Source organism: Miniopterus natalensis, chromosome 4, assembly GCF_054644295.1.
Source record: "Miniopterus natalensis isolate mMinNat1 chromosome 4, mMinNat1.hap1, whole genome shotgun sequence".
In the NCBI taxonomy this organism is placed as follows: domain Eukaryota; kingdom Metazoa; phylum Chordata; class Mammalia; order Chiroptera; family Miniopteridae; genus Miniopterus; species Miniopterus natalensis.
The window spans coordinates 64,919,437-64,942,032 of NC_142084.1; the positions used below are offsets into that span (position 1 = coordinate 64,919,437).

Genomic DNA, 22,596 nt, shown 5'->3' on the forward strand with positions numbered 1-22,596 from the left:
TGGCAGTTCATTGTCCTACCACCTGAAGCCTGTTTCCTTCCTCCCTCCCTCTCTCCCTCCTGGTGAGTGGATCTGTTGGTCGATCCTTCATTTGAACCATGAAACTGCTGGACTGTAGTTATTTCTCAACCATCATGTGGCTTTTCACGTCTTGGGTCCCCATGGGGGCACCCGGTTTCTGGGCTGCTGTCTCTGCCGTTGCATCCCATGAGCCTTATACCTAGTCTGAAAACATGTTATTTTCTCACCGAAGCCCCTGATGTTTGCAGTCAACTGCCTTCCTGACAAGGGTGTCTGGCAAATGATGCCCAGGTTTGTCTCTCTTGGCCTCTTTGGCAATTCCATGACATTAAACCAGAGTTATGGAGCCTGTCGAGTCCTGCTGCAGCCCCTGCAGGGTTACCTGGACTGGTTGCCAGGATACTGTTCCGACCATGCAGCCAAAGATATGAACTGAAGTTTCTGTGACTTTCTGGTTTAGAGTTGTCCAGAAGTACTTTGTGTAAAAAACCTTCAAAAGCAGAGAGAAAGTGTGTGTGTGTGTGTGGGGGGGGGGGGGGGGGGCTTTTAAGTATGGAGATAAAGACACGGGTGGATGAGGTATAGCTCTTGAGAAAGTTCCAGAGGGGCAATTCCGGCCTGGCTAACCTCAGGGCTGGGACTTGCCGTGTGTCCCAAGTAGTGGCCAACATGTCCCCTTGCTGTGACTGCTTTCAGCCACTGACTTAGAGCCAAACTCTCACAGGGAGGGCCGGGGGCTGTGGCCAGAGAAAGCTGGGTGACCCTGCACAGGAGGCCTGTCCCTTCTCCCATTTCTGCCTCTACCTTTGAGGCCCCTGCTCTGTTCTCCCTTCCACTCTGCCCTGTTTCTTTCTCCTCACATCTCCAGATTGTTCCATCATGACTTGTGTGCTGGGCTGCGGTCCCTCCGTGCCCTACCACTGTCCTGGAGAGTTGACTGCCCAGAAGGGCCCAGTAGATGCTGCTCTGTCCCACAGGGGTGACTGAGGCTGTCTGGGGTGGGGCGTGGCCAGCCCTGGAGGAAGCGTGGGGGCCGATGTGTAGCAGGATGTGAGGGGACGCCAGCCTTGCTGGAGAAGGCTTGTGCTGGTGGAGAGTGGACTGGGGGAGCCAGGGGAGGTTTTGAGCAGCACTGGGCTGAGCCAGAAGAGGGAGAGAGGCCAGGGGACTTTGCCCTAGCCCAGCCCCAAGACAAACGGGCACCCAGAACAGGCCAGACCAGAGCACCCCATGGCTGTCTGTCCAAGGAAACCACATAAGAATCCTCTGCCACTCAGGTGATCAGGGCTGTCACATATAAAGAGAGGCCGCCTAGGGTTGCAGGCTGGCAAAACTGATTGGTTTTGGTCTTGAGGTGTGACCTTGTGATAGGGACAGATCTCCTGGGGAGTGAGACAAACTGCCCCCATGTCGGTGACCAATATACCAACTCTGTTTTATGGCTCTGAGAACTCCCCCACTAATGTCCAGACAGATGCTCCCTGCCTGGAAGGTTAGTGAACACACTCTCTCAACCCCAATAGCTGCTGCTGCTTTCCTTTTTTTTCTTCCAGAGTCAAGCCTGAGAGTCCAGATGCCCTGAACTGGTGGCATGACTCTGGGTGGGACTGTGACAAGGGTACCTTGGGGGCCTTAGGTGGAACCCCCACAAGGCTCTGCTCTGGAGTCCCTACAGTCCCAGTGACTTCTCTCCAGTGGCAAATGTCAATTCCTGTTGGGAGGCCAGCTCTATAACTGGCTCACTGTGGCCCCCATGTCATCAGGCTCACCTGGGGCACCCAAAGGGTCATCCTTGGTGGGAGAGGGCCCAGTGGGAACCTGTGGCCCATAGTTCCAGAGTTTCTCCCAGCCATCGGATAGCTGTGGAGTCTTTACTCTCCCCTCCTCCTCCTTTGACCCCCTCATCATCAGTGCTCTGTGTTAAGAACCCGAGCCCCAGTTGTGCCTGCCTTTCCCTGACAACTGAGGGGCTGCCCGGCCGGGTGTGGCTCAGTGGTTGAGCATTGACCTGGGATCCAGGAGATTGAGGTTCGATTCCCGGTCAGGGCATATGCCCGGGTTGTGGGCTCAGTCCCCAGTAGGGGTCCTGCAGGAGGCAGCCGATCAATGACTCATCATTGACGTTTCTCCCTCTCCCTCTCCCTCTCCCTCTCCCTCTCCCTCTCCCTCTCCCTCTCCCTCTCCCTCTCCCTCTCCCTCTCCCTCTCCCTCTCCCTCTCCCTCTCCCTCTCCCTCTCCCTCTCCCTCTCCCTCTCCCTCTCCCTCTCCCTCTCCCTCCCCCTCCCCCTCTCCCTCCCCCTCCCCCTCCCCCTCCCCCTCTCCCTCCTCTCTGAAATCAATGAAGATATATTAAAAAGAAAAGAAAACTGAGGGGCTGGTGTGGCATGTCATTGGCGATGGAGCTTCTTGGCACCACCAAGGCTGTCATTGGATTGTTCTAAGCAGTGAGAGACACTACTCACTTGGGGACATTGGAGCCTAGGAGTCCCCGTGGCTCTGGCTTCCCATCCTGGAGTCCTTTTTAATCTCCCTAGGGGCTGCTCTCCTGAACGCTCAGCCCAGTGTCCTGCAGTCTGTACTTTCCGATAACAGAGGAGCCACGTTTCAATGTATTAAACTTTTAACATCCACCAGATTCAATTAATCTTATCTTTACAACTCCCAATTACAGGCGGTAATTAAGTGAAAGCAGCATTGTAGACTGGGGATATTGCATTAATCATCACAGCCTTGGTGCCACGAGTTAGTCCTTCCAGTCCGCTGGCATCTTCCCAGAAGGGACAGAATGCTTCATTTCCCCGTTTAGGGGGATGGTAATCCCAAAAGGTGCTTTGGATTGGGGTTAACTTTTATCGTCTTTGTGTAAGTGATAAAAAGCTGTTTTAAAAAGACTAACCTCATCTTTGTCCAGACGATGGAAAATTCTGACAACAGAATTGAAGGTGCTGCAGCCATCTCCTCAAGGGCCCCAGAGGGTGCCCAGAAATTAATTATTTTTATCCTGTTAGATTAGAGACAACACAATACTCAACTTACCTCCCACCCCCACACTTTTATTTTATTAAAAAAGGAGTAATAAACCTCTTAGTTGCAATAGACTTAACCAGCTGCAGCATCTGGGCGATCTTCCATGTTCCGTGTGGGTACCCATCCTTTGCCTGCACCATGAGGGAGGGAGTGGCCCGATGATGCATCCTCACATTTGACTCATTCCAGAATGTGCGACAATGGCCTTTTTTATTCTGGAACAGGGTCTGTCCTCCTCAGCACTATTGACATTTAGGGCCTGATTATTCTCTGTGGGGGCCATCCGGGGCATTGTGGGGGATTGAGCAGCAACCCTGGCTCCCACCCATTCAATGCCAAAAGCACCCCTAGTCATAACAACCATGGGGACATGGCCCGGTGTCCCTTGGGGGGAGGATCACTGTGGTTGAGAACCATTTTTCTGGAGTTCCTCCTAAATGGGGCTCAGGTGTGCTCAGCACTTTGCGTCATTAAGGACTTGCTCCCCAGTTCTGCCTGCCTTTGTTTGAAAATTGATGTTTTTATCTTACCAAATCCCCTGAAGTGGGCTGGGGGTGGCATGTCAGTTGGGTTGGGGTTTCTAAGCACCCCTGCCCTCGGCCTCTCATCCCTCCAGCTTCCTTACATGGCATCAGCAAGATGTCACTCTTGCTGCATCTGTTTGCAAACTTCCACCTCACATTTCTTTAAATTTATGATGGAGCCTCGTAATCTTTCAAATGTAAAATATGTAAAAATAAAACTTATGAAGCGAGTGACAGAAATTCTTCTCCTTCCTGAAGCTTCTTTCCTCTTCGGCTCCTCGGACTGGGAGGACAGGCTGGCAACACAAGGCAGCCAGTGTCCCCACCCCTACAGCTCCAGTCCAGTGCTTTTATTTTATTTTTTGCTTTTAAAGCCTCATCGAGGTTTAGTGTCGCTTAACTGGGAATGTTTTCACTCCTGGCATTTGAGAGTGCCGTCACAACCCACCGGGTCCCTGATCCTTAGCCCTCCCGCCTCACTAACCCCTTCTGTGTGGAATTCCTCCCCTTACAGCTGCCACTCACCTCACAGCACTGACCGCAGCAGCAGTCACGTCTGCTCTGTGCATGAGCTGTATGTCTCTCTGAGGCCACACAGGCTCCCCAGGGACTCTCAAGTGTATGGTGGCCACATGAGCTCACTTCTGACATGCCTTCCTTCTTGTAGGTACGCCATCCCGCCGGAGCATGGCAAGCGCCTGGAGCGGCTGGCAATTGGTAGGTGTCTGCAGCTGAGGACCGGGGCCTGAGACCTGGGACCTGGGTAGGGTGAGGTGGGGCATGTGGGGTGGGGAGGCAGCAGTCATCCCTCTCAGGTTTTGCTGTGTGTTTAGGTTTTAATTTCTGGGAGCTGCAAAATGTCACTGTCTTAGTATACCATTTTCTTGCACCCTCATGATCAGATCTGTGGTCCCTCTGCTAGGGTGTTTGTCAATTCATAGATTCTGCACAGAAATGCTGTTGCTTTAAACAGGCCTTTGTTTTTCGCTTTCTTAGCATGGAGTTCTTGGACGTGGTGGCAGGCTCCTGAGGGTCAGGGAGGGTGGCTACGTTCTGTCTCCCGACGCCTGGCACTGTGTCTCACTGTTTTCTAAGTCTTCAAGTCTTTGTTCAGCCTCCAGTCTCGAAAATGAGAAGTTAGTTAGGAGCAACCTCACCTGGGCCTCAGAGCTGTGTGGTGACCACAAGGCCTCTACCCTCTTGTGTGGGGTTTTGACTCGCCTGGACTCCCTCATCAAATGTCCCTTCCAGCAGCCACTGTCTTACCACCTGTATTCAGACCCCTGCTGGGGCCTTATGGGACCAACGGATTTGTCTGAGGGAGTCCCAGGGTGTGTCTGGAGATGGGGCACTGACCACTCGAGGTCAAGGCAGGACCTCAGGGTGAGGAATTGGCAGAGACCTGCCAGACATCTGGCTAGGCGGTGCCGAGGCCCCTGACACCCTGATGTAAGGACTGGGCAGGTGACCTTCCAGTGCTTCCCTTCATGGCACCCTGCTTTCTATCCCAATGGTCTGGCCCTCGCTTGTTACCTGGAGAGCCAGCCCCTCCCTCGAAGGCAGCACCTAGGTGGGGGTGAGGTGGGCAAAGTGATTGGTTAGGAGCTGCTCCAGTAGCACAGGGTCCATCTGATCATCCTGACCTTCTGGGCTGCAGTGACAGGTAGCCCAGCCCTCCTGAAGTATCCACAGAACCTTCTGGAAGCCATCACTCCATATTGGTGCAGGCTCTCTCACTGCTGGCCTCAGTCTTCTGACCCCTCTTCACACCTCACCAAAAAATGCCCATCACATTCTCTTCACCTTCCCATTCGTCTTTTGACTTTGGAGATGGGAATGGTGGATCAGTCTTTCTGGAAAAATAGGGGCCTCCTGTCCTAGCTACACTCAGAGCTGTGTGCCTGCACACCAGTGACACAGGTCCTGAGAATGGAGAAAGGGTGAGTGGGGTAGGTGTCCCAGCCTCCCAGGTGGAGGGCGGCGGTGTTGGTTAACATTTCTGTTGGAGACCTGAACTCTGTCCTCATGGGAAGAGCTGAGCTCCTCTCTCCAGAACATGCTCTCATAGAAATGCCACAGTTACAGGCAGCCCTAGTCAGGGTCTATTTCACTTATTGTGCTCTAAAATAAAACCAAATTAAAAATGTTTTCCCATTGTATTTTTTTAAATAAAATAGACATTTAAAATACAATTTTTAAAAATCCTCGTTGAGGATATATTTTTTTAATTGATTTGTTCTAGAGAGAAAGGAAGGGAGGGAGAGAAGGAGAGAGAGAAACACCAATGTGAGAGAGAAATATTGAGATCGGTTGCCTCCGTACACTTCACAACTGGGATTGAGCCCATAACCTAGGTATGTGCCCTTACCAGGATTGACCCCTTAAACTTTTGGTGTATGGGATGATGCTCCAACTAACTGAGCCACCCGTCCAAGACTAAAATACAAATTTTAATTTAAAAATATGTTAAAAAATATTTTCTCAATATATTAGGTTACTCTTGCTGTTGTAAAAAATTATCACAAGCTCAGTGACTTAAAGGAACACAAATTCCCTCAATTTTGCTGTAAACCTTAAATTGCTCTAAGAAAAAGTTCTAATTTAGCCCTGGTTTCTTTGGCTTAGTGTTTAGAGTGTCGGCCCTCGGACTGAAGGGTCCCAGGTTTGATTCTGGCCAAGGGCATGTACCTTAGTTGCAGGCTCCACCACAGTCCGAGTGAGAACAGGAGGCAACCAGCTGACGTGTCTCACATCTATGTCTCTCTCTCTCTCCCTCCCTTTCACTCTCTCTGAAAATCAATGGAAAAAATATCTTTGAGTAAGGATTAAAAAGAAAAAAAGTTCTAATTTAAAATAAACTCACAGATTCATTTCTTTACAGTTCTGGAGGTCAGAAGTCCAAAATGAACCTTATGGAGCTAAAACCCAGGTGTGGGCAGGGCTGGGTTTCCAGGGGAGAATCGTTTCCTGCCTTTCCCAGCTTCTAGAGACACCACATCCTGGGCTTGTGGCCCCTCCCTCCATCCTCACAGCTAGCAGCACAGCCTCTTCCATCTCTGACTCTGACCTTCCTGCTTCTTATGAGGATCCTGTGGTGACATTGGCCCCCCCGGGGAATCCAGGGTCATCCCCATCTCAGGGGCCTTAATTTAATCCCATCTGTAGAGTCCCTCTAGCCAGAGAAGGGAACATAATCACAGGTTCTGGGGATTGGGTTAGGGGCATCTTGGGTGGCCACTGTTCAGCCTCCAACACCTGTAGAGACACGAGAGAAAACATCTTCAGGCAGTCAGCAGGGACATGCTCTGGTGACCCCATGACTGACGCTGCCTGACCCTTGCCCACAACTTCTCTAAAATTCAGCAGTTAGCCATGCCCAGACTGTTGTCACTCAATATGCCTTTTCTACTAGAAAATTTCTGTTTTGGATGATCTGAGTGCAAGCTAGTGAACCTAGATATACTGTGGGAACCTAGATAGGGGCTCTTCCTGGAACTCAGCCATGCTCCCTGAACCATTCCTGCAGCCCTGGCTGTCCATGTATTTTCTGACACCCGGGGACCTGTATGGCTGGTAGGAGCTTATTGGCAGGACTGGAAGAGCAAGAGTGAGCAAGCTCTGAGGTCTATAGGAGGTCACCCATCATTGCTTTTCGAAAAATAGGGACTCATTAAGTCACTCCTCGGCAGGGTGGCCAGAATTCGAGAAACTTGGCTGTCTGCACTGGAGGAGGGTCGGGAAGTCGTGGTGATTCCTCTATAGCCCCTCAATGAGGTCTGCTTTCCCCTCCTTGGAGGAAGGACAGGAAGGTTCTAGGGCATGCAAAGCCTGACCTCTTCGGTGCCCCTTTCAAACTTTGACACCTGCATCCTGTGGTTAAAGGGGCAGGCGTCTCTGACTCCATTATTGAGATGGGTGGAATGAGTTTGCGATTAATATGGAAAATGAATAGCAGCACTCCAAATGGGCTCACTGGGAGAGTTGTGGAGCCCACAGAGCATTAATGTGTTGGCGCATTATTGGTGCTAATCACTTAAAATGTGCGCCTTTATTAGAGCCTTAATGAGAGCCACTTAAACTGTGCATTAAAAAGAGGAACTGCAGAGAGGCCGGCGGGCCAGGCGGCAGGCAGCCATAACTCTAATTGAAACGCTTTTAGTACAGAAGAAAGTTGCAGGATTCAGTAGTCTTTTGCACTTTCCAGAACCTTGCCATTGTGTCCTTGCAACCAGGCACCATCTGCCAGCATGGAAAGTGTCAAAGCCTCCTCTCCCCGTGTCAGCGTGTGCGTGGGGCTGTGTGCTTGTGCACACCCACACGTAAATGTGCCCTCTCTGACCAGTGACACATTGAGAGTATCAAGGTCTGGGTCAGCTTCTAGAAGGATCCTGGGGCTGGCTATGCCACAGTCATGGAGGGTGGTGGATGCTTAGGGGCACATCCCATACCTCGTCCTCACCGAGTCCTCATGGCAGCCCTTCCTTGCCTCTTGGTGATGGTTTGCGATGAGGAGACCAGCTGCCTTTTGGTGGAATTCCGGAACTTTCAGGTGGAATTCCAGAACCATAGGATGCAGGTGTCATTGATTTGAGGTTCAGCCAGCAAGTGGTTTGGAAGCATCTCTGAACTATGTTAGTAAAACATGATTTCTGAGCAGGTAAAGCTGATGGTCTGAGTTCCAATGTTTACAAATATTACCTTAAATTAACTACATGGTATATAGTCTTGGAAGGGAGCATGCGCACATGCAAACTTTGTAACAGAGGATTAGGGACCTGAGCTGTGGTCACAGCCAGGATCAGGCTGCTCTGTGGTTTCCCCACAGGGCTAGGGGCCTCGGGCGGGTCGGTTGATGACCTGAGCCTCTGTTTCCTCACCTGCCTGGTGACCATGGGGACCATGTGTGCAAAGAGCCAAGAGCAGAGCCTGGGCCACTCAGATGGCCTCCTCTTTGTTGCACACGTGGTTGTGGTGTGTGTGTATGTGGAGAGCACCACTCCTTATTGATCACAGCTTGTCTGATTTGAGAACATCAGCTTCTGTGTCCTGTCTCCTGGGCTTTGCTTTCAAGTGGCTGAGTGACCACGTGGATATAGCATAGTTGGTCCTTTGGAGGAGGTTGGAGGGGAAGTCTCTGTGCAGCCATGCCATGCCCCATCCCCCATCTGTGACTGCGTGTGTGCCTTGGGCATGAGCCTTGTCACACAGACAGCCCTGGATTGTTCTCCATTCCAGATTTACTAAATGAAGGCCAGGGAGTATCAACATCACTGTCACCAGTAAGCACATGGCTGTGTGATGGGGTCCATGTGTTTGGTTCCCTTGGAGCTGCAGGTGCCTTGCTGTATGCTCCAACAGAAGGAAAGAGCTGCCTCCAGAAAGAGTTGTTCTGGCCCAGCCCTAGCCCCGGCCCTTAGACTGATGCCCATCTCTTTCACTCCAGGGTTCTTCCCCGGGAGTTCCCAGGGCTGCGACGCCTTCCTGCGGCACAAGATGACCCTCATCTCGCCCATCATCCTCAAGAAGTACGGAATCCCGTTCAGCCGGGTACGTAGGGGCTGCTCCAGGAGGGTCTTCTGGCCCAGGTGACCACAAACATCCCAGGAAACTGGCTTTTTAACCCTTAAGAAGGTTCTAGAACAAGGGCAAGCTAAGGGAGGGCCACATTGGCTGGGCAGTCAGCCTTCAACTCTTCCAGGTGGAGATGAGGATGGGACAGGGGAGAATCCAGTGGGGCCTTGACTTTCCCTCCCACGCCCTCCCAAACCCAAACCCAAACCCAAATCCAAACCCAAACCAACCCAAACCTGTACTCGGCCAGATGTGGCCAGTAGGCTGTCCCTCTGCAGGGTCCAGCAGGGTCAGGTTGGAGAGTGGAGGGGCTGCTCCTGCAGATTTTCCAGGAAGCTGAAGAATACCCCAAGACCAGGGGCAGGCTCCTCTACTCCCCAGAGGGGAGCTGGGTTCCCACTGCCCTCTTTGCCCTTGATCTGGCCCATACCACAGTCCAGATTGAATACCTGGTTAGAAATGAACTATCTGGGTCTCCCGCAGAGGGAAGACTAAACTCATTTACTTTACTACTCCAAGGGCAAAGGGCTGTGATGAATAGGCCTGAAGCCAGGGAACCTGGTTGGCAGAGAACCCACTTCCTGTGGAGGGAAGGTGGTGGGAGCTGAGCACCTGAGGCCCGGAGGTGGCTCTACCCTGGGGTTGGGCTCAGCAGTTGTGCATTCTAGGTGATTCCTTCTCCAAGGACAGGCCTCCTGGGCAGGAAAGTCTCAGCTTGTGTCCCCAATCAATCCAGGCAAGAGGCATGTGCTGGGAACCTTTCAAATAGGCCGAGCAGACTCTGGGGAGGAGGGTCCTGTGGGAGCCTGGGTTCTGAAGGTTTCCCCAGAAGAACGATTTGTCAAGTATGGTGGCAAGTTCTGCTATCAGATCTTCATGCCTCACTCTCACCTGAGTGTCAGCAAGCTGGAAATTGCTTCTGATATTTCAATCAAACTGCTGGCAGCATTAGTGCTCGGATCGGGGATTTGTTCTTTCTGTTGGAGCCACAACCAGGAAGCGACTTGCAGCCATCACTTGTTCATCAGGTCATGAGGTATTTTGCTTTGAGAAATGCAGGTTTTGTGTTTTTCTCTTCTCTCTGTTTTCGGTCAGAACACCCTTTGTTACCAGGAACCTCATAGACAGATCATGGAAGTGAGAAGTCCTTGCTCTCCTGTGGTTTGTCAAGAACATTCTCCAAGGCTATGCTTTTTGGACAGGGATCCAGGAGCTGGCTGGCAGGGCTCTGTTTTCTTTCTGAGGCCAGCAGGGCGAGGGCCCTTGTCTTTGGGCTCCGATGGATGCCCCAGTGAGGGTGCGATGTGGATTCCTGATCTGAGTTCCTGGTGGCCTTGAAAGGAGTGACTCCCACACCACTTATAAATCTCTGAAATGGTATTTATGTCTAGAAGAAAAAGCAGATCAATAACAAGCTTTTTAATAATTAAAAGTGTGTATTTCTGGAGTCTGCCATTGACTTCCTCATTTATTCTGTGTGAGCTTGCACAAGAAACCAAATTCCGGGCTTTCCCAGTGACTGGCATTTGGGGCTGCTACTCCCTTCACTCCTTATTACTTTGCCATCCAACCTGTCCATCATCCCCAGTGCCTTCTAATTTACTGTTGGGATAATGTTGACAGCAGTGACATGGAGGACAGACACTGTGAACTCAAAATGAAGTCACTGGGATGAAGATTTCTGACAGGAAATAATCTTCTGTTGTCCTAACAGAGTGCCTCTTCTTTTCTAGGCCTTGATTCATGGCCAGGGTCGGGCAGGGGGAAGTAAGCCCCAAGTCTGCCCAAACCTGGAGTAGAGGCACCTCCCGTACCTCCTGGGGGTGTTAGGCTTGGCATCCCCAGTACCCTGCTATGCTCCCAGAAGGCTCTGTACTTGTGCCACATGGGGCCATGCCCTGGCGGAGAGAAGGGGAGCATGCAAGTTGGCAGTGGAGGAAAAGTGCTTTCCAGGTTAGCTCAAATAAAATAAGCAAAACAGTAACTGCATTTAAAAAAATAGAAGCTCTAAGTCTTGTGGCAGAAGTGGCCCAGAGAACCCTTGCTGTAGATGGGGTGGCTGGGACCTTGGGGACACGTGAGTGTTCTCTCCCCCCATCTCCTGCTGCATGCTTCATTCCCCACACTCAGCTGTCACTTGGACAGGAATTTTAAAATATAACTTAATGCACACTGACTTCCCTTGATTGGTGTAATTCATTATTTGAAAAGAAAAATATCTTAGTGTTCTTAAGGGCTGGCTTTTCTCCAGGCTGTGTCAGTTTTGATTGATTTTTGACTCTGTGGTTGGCTTCTGGAAGTCTCACCCCCCCTTCCCGCTCCCCTTTCTCCCCCCACCAGAGTTTGACATCTCTCTGGTACTTAAACGAATCTAGTGATTTCTGCTCATCTCTCTGGGGGAATAAGTAAAGATCAGCAGCCCCGAGAACTTCTACAAATCAACAATAAAAAGATGAGCCAAGAGATTAATAGGAAGGGGTGAAAGGCTTGAACAGACTTTGCACAAGGAGACGTACACGCAAACCAACATGTGCAACATTCTGTGGATTTTGGAGAAAGGAGACCAAAGCCAGGGAGATCCCACTGCACATGCCCAAATGCTGAGAGGGGAGTAGAGGGAACTCTTGCTCACCATCAGTGGGGCTGCAGACGAGCAGCCACTATGGAAAAGCAGTTGGCAGTTTCTTAGTGATGTGGCCATGTACCCTCCCTGAGACCCTGAGGCCTCCCCCTTCCATGTCTGTTTATTCAAAAGAAATGCAAACACGTGTTTGTGAGAAGACTGGCCCAGCAGCTCTATTCACCTGAGTCCTAAAGCCTGTCTACAGGAGAATGGGTAATAGTGACACATCCCCACGACAGAATTCCCTTTAGAAACAAAAAGGAGAGAAAGACAGATGTGCACGCAGGATGAATGCATCTCGAAAAGCAAAAAGAGCCAGACACAGGAGTAGATCATCTGATTCCATTTACATGAAACCCTAGAAAGAAACAGAATCTGTGGTGGCAGAAAGCACACTGGCTTGAAAGGTACTGGGGTACTTCAGTTTCCAGGGTACCAGAAATGTCTGTTTCTGTCTAGGGTGGTGGTTACTCAGACTCTGCACAACCTGTCATCTGTGCCTTCTCCTGACTATAAATCAAGGAAAAGATAAGCCCACCTGGCTGCAGAGAGAGTTGCTCTCATGCCACCAGCCTCAGCTTCCACAACCATGAATTGGACCAACAGCTCCACTTCGAGTCCCGGAGAGTGGGAATGTTGTGCACTCTTGTTTGTGCTCTGTCTTTCTGTATAGTCGCCTCTTGGAGTGCTTGGTTGATGGGCTCAGTGACAGTGGAGGGGAGTGGTCAGTGTGGTCATAGAAAGTGTCTCTTCCCTGGATGAGGGGATGAGGCTGCAGCCCCCGCCTTTTCCTCCAGGCTTTCAGGTGGTGGTTTCAGAAGCATTGATCTGGTGTCATTGTGGGCCCCACCCCATCAGTCATGCACAGCTCCTGGTTTTAGAGTCTCTGTTGCAGTATCTGGTTGTCCAGACCATTTGAATTGGTCTAGAAACATCAGCTCTCTCGTCAGAGCTCTGACCTTGACATCGTTTTCTTCCACATGCTGATGTCTTCTTCAGTCTCTTTGACCTCATCTGGAAGGCCCCACCTCTTGGAATAGAAAGGATAGATTCTGTGCTTATGATGATGAGGGACTTAGGTCATCTTAGGGCAGGACACTGTAATGTGCATACGCCTGTCCTGCGCTCAGAAGTTCTGCAGCTGCCATCAGTGCCATCCACCCCCCTGATGTATGGGAACATCTCACAGCAGACGGGAGGTGTGACACGGCCACCTTCCTCCAAAATGGGAGACCCCCTCCTCACCAAAAGCGAGAAGTGCCTAGAATGGTAACATCCAGCTGTCCCTCTGTATCTGCAGTTCACTCCTCTGAGGAGCGCTGTCTGTCGCCTCAGGGTTCCAGCTGGGCTATGGGGAGCAGGGCTGGTAGTGAGCTGTTGACCTGGCTGCTGCCATACCTACTTCGTTAGCCCATGGGAAATGGGCTGGAGCCTGTGAAGTTAGGTAGAGCCACCTTTCACTTGGCAGACTCTGTTGACTCCTGAAGTAAGGGCTCCCTGGCACTTGTTGGGAACTCCTTGAGCCCCCATCCCCTTCTGTGCTCCTTGGTGGCTCCTGGCTCCAGCCCGTCCCTGCCCCAGGCCAGGCATTGCTTCTGGCAGGTGAGCCATGCATGAACTCCTCTTCCTTCTGAGTCTGGGCCTTATCCTCCTCACCTGTCAGCCTCCCCTCACCTGTCGGACTCTTCTTCCTTAGATCACACAGGAAGCTGGGGAGTTCATGATCACCTTTCCCTATGGCTACCACGCCGGCTTCAATCATGGATTCAATTGTGCTGAATCGACCAATTTTGCTACCCTGCGGTGGATTGATTATGGCAAGGTGGCCACTCAGGTAAGTGCCCCCCGACACCATGAAAGACTAAAAAGGGGGCCAGTCCTTCCGAGCCAGCTCTCTTGGGCCCAGGCCTGTGTAGCAGCTGGGAGCCCAAACTTTCCATCGGTCTGTTTCTGAGATCCTCAGTGAACTTGTCCCCAGAACATTTTTCACCTGGAAGAGTGGGGACAAGGCATGAGTGGGATGGGTGGACATGCAGCAGATAGGGCCTGGGAAGGCCTAGGGTTGGGGGCTCCCCATCTCCTGGAAGAACCCAGACATGGCACACCCTGTGCTCTCTGGGCCTGAGGGCTGCCTGCTGCATTGCTGTCCCTGGAGGATACTGAAAGGTGAGAAGACTCCTTTGATTCCTCCCACCCCCAGTAATTTGCCATTTCTGGTCTCCAAAGGCTGATTATTATCCAAAAGATGTGACATCTGAACTGAGTGCTTGTTCTCAAATTGCCCTAGCTCTGAGTGCACCTGTCTTTGTGGTTTTGATTGACAGCTTGGAGGGCTCTATGGCAAGTCCATGGAGTTGTTGGGTGTAGGGCTGGGTCGTGCCTGCCTCATTTCCTTCCTCTTGCTTGTCTCCCCCTGGAGGCTTGAGGTCTGGCTCTGGAGGTCCAGGTAACAGGATGTACACAGGGCTCATGAACTGCAGGCCTACCCAGTCAAGTGGGGGATGATGGAACTTTGGAGGGAGTAGCAAGAAAGAGGACTGTTGGGCTAACAGTAGGCCCAGCCCTTTCCTAGCTGCTGCCAGTACCAGGGGCCTTCCTCCCGGGACTGTTACTGAAACCTTCAATGTCTGTCCCATCTGCCACAGAGGAAGATGGCAGGCTTCTCCCATCCAGCTGGACTCAAGTCGATCTGCCCCAGCTCACAGGTTTCAGCCCCTTCTGGCCCTCTCTCTATGGCAGAGGCAGGCCCAGCCACTTGTGGGAGTCTTGCTCTGGCGTTGGGGCACAGGGAACAGGAGAAGCCCCTCCAGCTGGCTGCATACAGGGTAAAAAGGGGCGTTTCCTGCCAGCCTCCCACATTGGAGCCTTGGGTTTCTCCGCACAGTTGCTTAGTTGTTCCCAGTTATGGCCAAGGGTCAGGACAAATGGTGGGGTCAGTGTACCTGAAACCCAGACCCTGACTCATGTAGCATTTTCTAGACCTCAGACCTTTGCAAAGAGGGTCTAAGCAGTGATGTTCAGTACAGTGGCCAGTGGCTACACACGGGTGTCGTGGCCTTGAGATGTGGCCCAATTGCACGGAGATGAGCTGTGAGGGTAACATACATGGTGTCTAAGACTTCAGGTGTAACAAAGAACAGGAAATATCTCACCAAAAATCTGTTTTAATTGGTTATGTTGACTGATATTTTTGTATAGCTTAAGTTATACAAAATATATTATTAAAGTGAATGTCACCTGCTTCTTTTCACAATTTGAATGTGGCAACCAGAAAGGTGGCTTGCGTTATATTTCTTTCTTTCTTTTTTAAAAAAATATATCTTTATTGATTTCAGAGAGAGGAAGGAAGAGGGAGAGAGAGAAACATCAATGATGGGAGAGTTGTCATTGATCAGCTGCCTCCTGCACGCCCCTGACTGGGGATCGAGCCTGCAACCCGGGCATGTGCCCTGGCCGGGAATCGAACCTTGATCTCCTGGATCCTAGGTTAATGCTCAACCGCTGAGCCACGCCCAGCCAGGCTGTGTTATATTTCTATTGGGCAGTACTGTTCTAGACAAATTGGCTAGCCTTTATTTTTCTTATTATCTGTTTCCCTGGCTTTACTATTTCAATGAGTTTAGAAAAGGAAATGGGCTTTGTAGCAAGGAAGATGGGGGAGGTGCTCCCAGGATTTAAAAGCATTGGGCTTTTTATACTTAATTCAGAAAATCGTGATGGGATTGTCACAGGTGGAGACTCTGGGTGTCACTAAAAGAGGAGACATGCGAATGTTAGGATTTGCCCATCTGATCTAAAGGAGTAAATATCCAGGGTGTGTGGTTTTGTTTGCATTACCTGGGGGTACCATGGATGGTAAGACTCAAGGTAGAGAGAACCTTCAGGACTTGCGTGTGCCGTGACCTCCTGCCAAGGCGGGAGCTGCCATGGAGCCAGGAGCCCAGGACCAGGTTTTTTTCTGGAGAGGCTGTCAGAGCCGAAACTGAGCAGGGCCAGGGGACTGCCCAGATATTAGAAGCTATTTTAGGTTCAACCATGTGTTCACAGACAAGCGACATTTGGGAAGTACAGCCTTAGATTGGACCTCCACGCTCACATCGCCAGGTGGCAGAGTGTGAAATTACTGAACAAGTGGCGCTTGGTGCTCGGAGCAAGCTGGGGTTCAAAGTGGACATCCAGGCACCGTGCAGGGCTCCCTTGAAGAGCCGTCTGGGCTGCCCAGGCCCCTGCAGCAGGAAGGCAAGGGGTTCAGCCAGGGAATGACCATTGGCCATTGGTCCTGGGTGTCATCTCTCAGGCTTTGGGGTACTGAAATGGGGCAGCAGTTCCTGACTCTTGTAAGCTCTGCTGTCCCCATAACTAGTCCAGGCTGCAGATACTGCCAAGGTGCCTGGCCTTAGAGATAATAAGCTGAGGCATGTCAGAGGCAGGTCCGGAGAGAGGCAGGGCAATCATTCAGGTCAGATGGCACACAGGGACCTGTGAGTCCTCAGCCAAATTTTAGGGAGTGGGGAGGATCTCAAGATTCCTTTTCCTGTAAGTCAACCTGAGCTGCCCCACTCCATCTGTGTTTTGGGCCAGTTCCTTCTAGCACCTTCATCAGAACATAACCTAGGGGAGAATTTCCACTTCCTAGATTTTAGGGACTATTTTACTTGTTGATTTGTTACCTTCTTCAAGCTCCTGCCCTCTATTGTCTCTTTTCTGTCATTCTGACTCTTGCTAACACATTAAAAGCTAGACTGTCATACTTGGTTAGTCTGTATGAGTTTTTGGTATCTCCTTCCAGAGCAGGGGTTGCAAACTGGCAGGCTGACTATTTTTGTATGGTCTGCAAACAGAGAATGATTTTTACACTTTTAAAGAGTGGGGTGGGGTGGAATCAAAAGAAGAATATGCAACATACAATTAGATGAAACTCAGATTTCACTTTCATAAATAAAGTTTTATGGGTGCCCAGCCTCACCTGTATCATTGACCTGTTGTCTGCAGCTGCTTTCACCTGCAATGGTGGAGTTGAGAAGCTATAACAGAGCGTCTGGCCTGCAAAGCTGAAAATATTTGCCATTTGGTGTGGGCCTTTCCTGCCAGCCCTGGCTCTAGCCAGTTAGGGCTAAACAGTCACCTCCTGTACTCCCAGAGCCAAGGCCACTGCCTCTTGGGTTCAGATGGACCCAAGAGGGTGCCAGTAGTTGTGGCCACCCAGTAGGGTATGCCAAATGCCGATGCCACAGCTGCCACCTGCAGAGCATCAACCCCCCCCCCCCCCCCCGAATGTCCTGACTGCAGGGCAGAGGGGCTCCCAGGTTCCTCCTGGGCATAAAACCCTGGAGAAAAAGCTTGCAGCCTGTCACCGGAGCCCCTCTGAGGGAGTTCCTTTGGGCCCCATTTGCAGCTGGAGGTTGCCTGGGGAGTATTCTCGCTTCCTCCTCTCACTGCAGCACAAACACAGAACACTGACCAGCTCTGTTCATTGTCAAGTTAAGATGGTGTTTTTCTCCCAGATGGTTTCCTTTCTGAGCCACTTTACCTGTGTTAACCCTCATTACCCATCTGTGCATGGGAAGAAAACACATGGCTGCCTGCACCTGCCCAGCTACCCTGTGGTGGTGGGGTCCTGTTGTATCCCTGCCTCAGGGTACCTGGGGATATCAGGACTGCCTCCCTCACACCTACAATCTTTGGACTACCCTGAGCTTTTCTGTCTATTAAAGGGGATGCCCTTTCTTGGAGCTCTCTTAACATAAAGTGAGAAGAGATATATAAGAACACTCTGTGTGGCACTCTGTGCTCAGCAAGTGTCCCCAGTCCCTCAGACTCTGGCTTGTTGGTCCAATCTAGGATCCTCCTCACCGCTGTGGAAATTCGCGACCATCCTGGGCACTGTGGAGGGTTGAGCAGCATTCCCGGCCCCAACTCATACAATGCCAGGAGCACCTCCAATCGTGACAACCACAGATGTGCCCAGATGTGGCCCAGTGTCCCCTGGGGCCAGGATCAGCCCCTGTTGAGACCCCTGTTTAGCCAGACCAGGTTTCTTCTTTCTCTTTTTGGGCAGTGGGTGGTTGTCCAGTGATATTTGTAGACTCTCTGATACAGATGTCATAAGCTCGATGTATTTTCTTTCCAGATTTCTCCTAAGGGCATCTCCCAGGGCATCATGTTTGGGGCTGTAAGCTTCCTTTTCCTACTGAAAGTAATTTCCTCTCCTGTGTTTTGCAGCCATGGGATTTGAGGTCCCTTAAGCAGGTCAGATAACAGATATTGTGGCCAGAGACTGGAAACCTCTCTTAACGCCATCCTCTCTGTGAGCAGGGAGACATCCCCCCTTCCAGCCTCCACCTCCTTACTCCTGCTCCAGGGATCATGGGTTTCATTAGTCTCATGTGCTTCTCTTTTCTAGAGGGGAGGCTGGGCCAACAGGAGTTGTGGGAATGAAACAAGGACTCCACAGAGCATCAATTTGCCTCCACCTTAGAAACTGTTCCTCTTTGAGGAGCTAGATGTTAGAGTGAGTGCTCCTCCTCATTCTGGGATTCCAGAGTTTTTACCAACCTGCAAATCACCCCCTCATACACAACAGTGACTGGATGACATCCACCCCCAAGGGCCCATTGGCTGCAAGAGCAGGGAGCAGCAAGCAGACATTTAATTTTTTCTGGCTGGAGGTTCTTTCCGTCAAATGCATTCAAGCCCAGTGCCAAGAAGCTCCTGCGGAAACCCACCCTAAGCAAAGGGCGGGCTCTTCTTCCTCACAGTTTCTGGACCACAAGTTCCCATTTTGCTGTGCTTCCCAGGCTGTGGCGGTGCGTGGGTGGTGCTGGGCCTCCATCTGGAAATCTGAGGAGGGAAATTGCCCTGCCCAATGCACTGCTGACAGTAAATAGCAAGGGCTCCTACATAATGACTCAGAACCCAAGCCAGTCTGCCGGGTGAGCAGAGGGGAGCCTGGGACCTCAGAGGAGGAGGTGTGGATTACCAGATGATTTTTACAGCTTCAAGGAGGGGTTTGGTAACATCCTGCCAGCTTCATCTATCAGTTAGGGGAGACTTAGAACTGAAGGATATACATTGTTGAAAATTAGAAAATAAGGCAAGTAGAAAGGAGGGAAAACAGACCTTCCATTTCTACCACCCACCAGCTGAGAAAAGGAGTGAAGCTCTAACACTTGATACAACGTGGATGGACCTTTAACACATGATGCTCAGTGGGAGAAGCCAGACACAAAAGGCCACACAGTGTGATTCTATTTATGTGAAATGTCTGGAATAGGTAAATCCACCCCTGAATTGTATACTTTGGACAGGTGGATTATAGGGTATGTGAATTATATCTCAATAAAGCTGTTAAGAAAATTCTACCACCCAGATTAGTTCTTATCATATTGAGATAAAGCTGTTTAAAAAAATCTTACCACTCAGAATAGTTCTTATCAGATCGAGAAAGATAACCCAGTGTAAAAAATGGGCAAAAGATGCTCAAGCATCTCATAAATGTTTGGTACACAGGGTGTGGGCAGGTCTACAAGTGGATCCCTGTATGCACCAAGCAGACTCTTCCTATAGTCAGCAAACACTTGAGCATATGTTATGTAGGAGGCAGACTAAACACCAATGGGATCATTTCTTTTTACCCATGCAATTGGGAAAGGTGTTTGGGACCAGGAGGCCCTGGGGCCTGTGGAGCCCCGAGCCCTTGGTAGGCTGCTGGTAGGCCCTAAGGGACAGCCTCTGCAGGGTGTCTGCCATCAGTTATATGTGTGTCTCCTTTGATGTAGCAGTTCTTCCTTTCAACAGTGCGTGGTGGTTTCAGGGATAGTTGCATTGTTAGTTATAATAGTGGAAAATTTATATCTGTGACCAGATTGGGTGAACTATTGGAATATTATGCAGCCTTGAAAATGGATTCACTGAGTATATTGGTGTGGAAAGATAGATACGGCACTTTGAATGAATAAATAGGCTTTGGATCATGAAAGGCAATCCCATTTTATGTGTATGGGTAGGGGTGGGGATAGGGGAATTTGCCCAAATGTTGGTCGGTGTTAGATACATTAATCCTCAATATGTTTCTTTTTCTACAACTTAAAAAACTAAACAAAACAAAACTAGTGTAGCTTTGGGGGAGCTTGGAGTGATCTTGGCCCTTTCTGGGTACTTCCCCCATAGACCGCTGCAGCCCCTTGAGGTGAAGGGGTTTTGTTTCTGTCATTGTCATTAGTGGTAATTTGTTGGTTTGTTTTTAAAATGGGAATTAGAAGTCAAATAAGCTAAAACCATGAGGACCTAATAGCAAGGCCAGCCATCGCTGCTCTGAGCCGGGCTTCCTTTTCCCCCCATGTCCTGGCCTGGAGAGAGGGAAGCAAAGAACATCACGTGAAAACCCAGCCCACTGAACACCTACTATGGGCTTAGGAGGGGTTCTAGAATGAGCTGGACTGCCCGCCGGCAGGAAGAGGGTAAGAGTACAGAGCAGGAGGGCCCTGTGGACCCAAGGACTCGATGGGGTCTGAGGTCAGAGTAGGCTGCAGGCCTGTCGCTCAACCAGCCATCCTCATCACCATGTGACCATGTGCGCCTGTGGTCACACGCTGCTGCTTTTATTTTATTCTGAGTGGTCCCTTTCCTCAAAGCAACATCTCCTGGGTATCTTCCACTGCCCCTATCCCCACTGCCTCTTTCCCTTTCCTTCTCCCTCTGTCTCTGTCTCTGTCTCTTTCTCTCCAGCTTTACTGATGTCACCAACATGCATCAAGGTCACAGTAGCAAGAGGGCCAGACCTGAACACCCTCAGCCTTCCTCTGTCTCCCTTATTCCACTTGGAGGCCTATGCCTGTACTTGGTTTGGGAGTGGGAGATACCCTCCCTGCCCTGAGTATCTTCCAAGCCAGTGGCCTCCTCCATGTGGGTGTCCAGTGCTCAGCTGGGGTGTCTGGAGCAGCCTCAGGGTGGGGTGGGGGGATGGAGCGTTGCTTAATTCAGAGAACAATTCCTGGCACATGCTCAGATGGCAGGCTTTGCAGTGGAATTACCAACAGGGAGATCAAAGAGATGCTCCATTCTCACTCAGGGAAAATAAAATGTGCATGTACCAGCCATTTTTAGGTCCGAACTCGAATTAGTCCTACAAGGCTGCACTCCATGTTGGATTAGCTAAGCATGGCCCTCCCTGCTTTCTAGGTGGGTGGTGCTGGGTGCAGCCTCACAAGGTCTCTCCCCTCCATCATGGGCTTGATGGCTATGCCAGAGTTGACTGCTGGATTAAACAGAGCGAGAGAGATTTAAAACCCAGTTTGCAAGATCAGGAGCTTGGCTGCACTTAACTAGTTTTCTACCAGCTGTCTGGGCACTGCCTGCTGAGCACTCAGCCTCCCTGGAAATGTGAGCTCCCCCTAGAGGCATCAAGTAGGGAGGGCTTCTTCTCAGTGTGGAGGAGGGGAGAGGTTTCTAGAGGTAGCCCTCATTCCCTCCACTCCCACATCCAGGGTTGGGGCCTCTTCCTGAAACCACAGCCTGAGGTACATCAATTTAATCACTTGTAAAATGTGAACCAAATTTCTGCTCCCTCCAAGAACGTGTGCCTTTTGTTTGGTAAGGATGCTGCCTGCTCCAGGCTGTTAACCTGGAGCCCAAAGGGAGGTGGTAGAAGGTGGAGTGGAGGCGGAGATGGGCGGAGAAGGCTGGAGTGGGCCCTCGCCTTCAGCCTCCAGGATCTGAGATGCTTGCCTTGCCTGCCTGTGCTTCTGTGCCCCCCTGGCCCTCTGATTTATAGGTTGGGTGGCTGGGTGCATGGGGTCCGCAGTAAATTGCCACGTGAAATATATTTTCCTTTTGTTCCTTCCCCTGGAGCTTCCTGTCACTGTCCCTGGTTTGCTTAAAGCCCGTGGAAGCTCAGGGTGTTGTAACACCCACAGTGGTGCAAAGAGGGCCAGAGACTGTGGGGGAACTCCTGAGTCTGGCCTAAGACACGTTTCTCAGCCTTTTTTGCATTGTTGCCACCCCTACCCAAACCCTTGTACACCATAGACATGCGGTATGTCTGCTTACATAGAGTAAGGTTTTTCTGCCCCTAGCAAGGAGGACTGTGAGAATGCACAGGACTGATCTTGAGGACTCCTTCATAACCCCACTGGCTTGGCATGGGCAGGACTTGATTCCTTGGTGGGCTCCCCTGAGAAGAACCTTCTCTTTAGTTGTGGGGTTCTGAGACCACAGAGGCCTGCTGCCCTGGCCCAGCCCTGGCAAGGCTTGAGGTGGGGGCCTGTGTTCCCCACCCTTCATTTTCAGTGCCTCCCTCTCTGTTGCCGTGGCTGGGAGGGTTCGGGACTTGCACCAGGCCCAGGCCCGGGATCTACAGGAGATTTCTGCTCCTCCATGTGTTCCCTCCTCCAGCACAGCTTCCCTGTGACAAGCTTCACATTAGTCTAGGCAGGAACGTTGCAAAGAATCACAAGTGTAATTGCAGCCCCCTCCCCTCGGTGAACACACCAGCCTCTGTCTCATCTTGCTCCTGTGGCTTCTGTTAATTCTGTTCACGGTAGTTTGAGTGCGTCCTGAAGAGCATCAGCGCCTGTCTGTGGTTCCTTGAGAGCTGGATGCTTGGCGTTGTGACAGGCCTCCACTCTGCTCCTTGTCCTCCCGGGAACTTTGCAGCTCTCATGTGGTGGGTGACAGACAGAGGTCCCAACCTCTTGTTGGCCCCAATCCCTCTCTCTTTTCCACTCCTGTCCCCGTGTCTGGGGTTGTCCCTGGATTCCAAGCAGCTAAGTTCAGACTTCCCATTTGCTCAGAGGGAGGGTTTGAGAAATCCCTGCTGGTCCACACACCCAA

At 51.0% G+C, this 22,596-nt stretch overlaps 1 protein-coding gene across 1 annotated transcript in view; it reads left to right on the forward strand.

Annotated features, from left to right (window-relative positions):
- KDM4B (lysine demethylase 4B) overlaps positions 1–22,596 on the forward strand; it is a 129,631-nt gene that overhangs the window by 63,421 nt on the left and 43,614 nt on the right. The window contains exons 7-9 of the mRNA XM_087816674.1: positions 4,240–4,289; positions 9,016–9,119; positions 13,463–13,600. Of these exons, the coding sequence (XP_087672800.1) occupies positions 4,240–4,289; positions 9,016–9,119; positions 13,463–13,600 (292 nt within the window). The remainder of the gene's footprint in view (positions 1–4,239; positions 4,290–9,015; positions 9,120–13,462; positions 13,601–22,596) is intronic.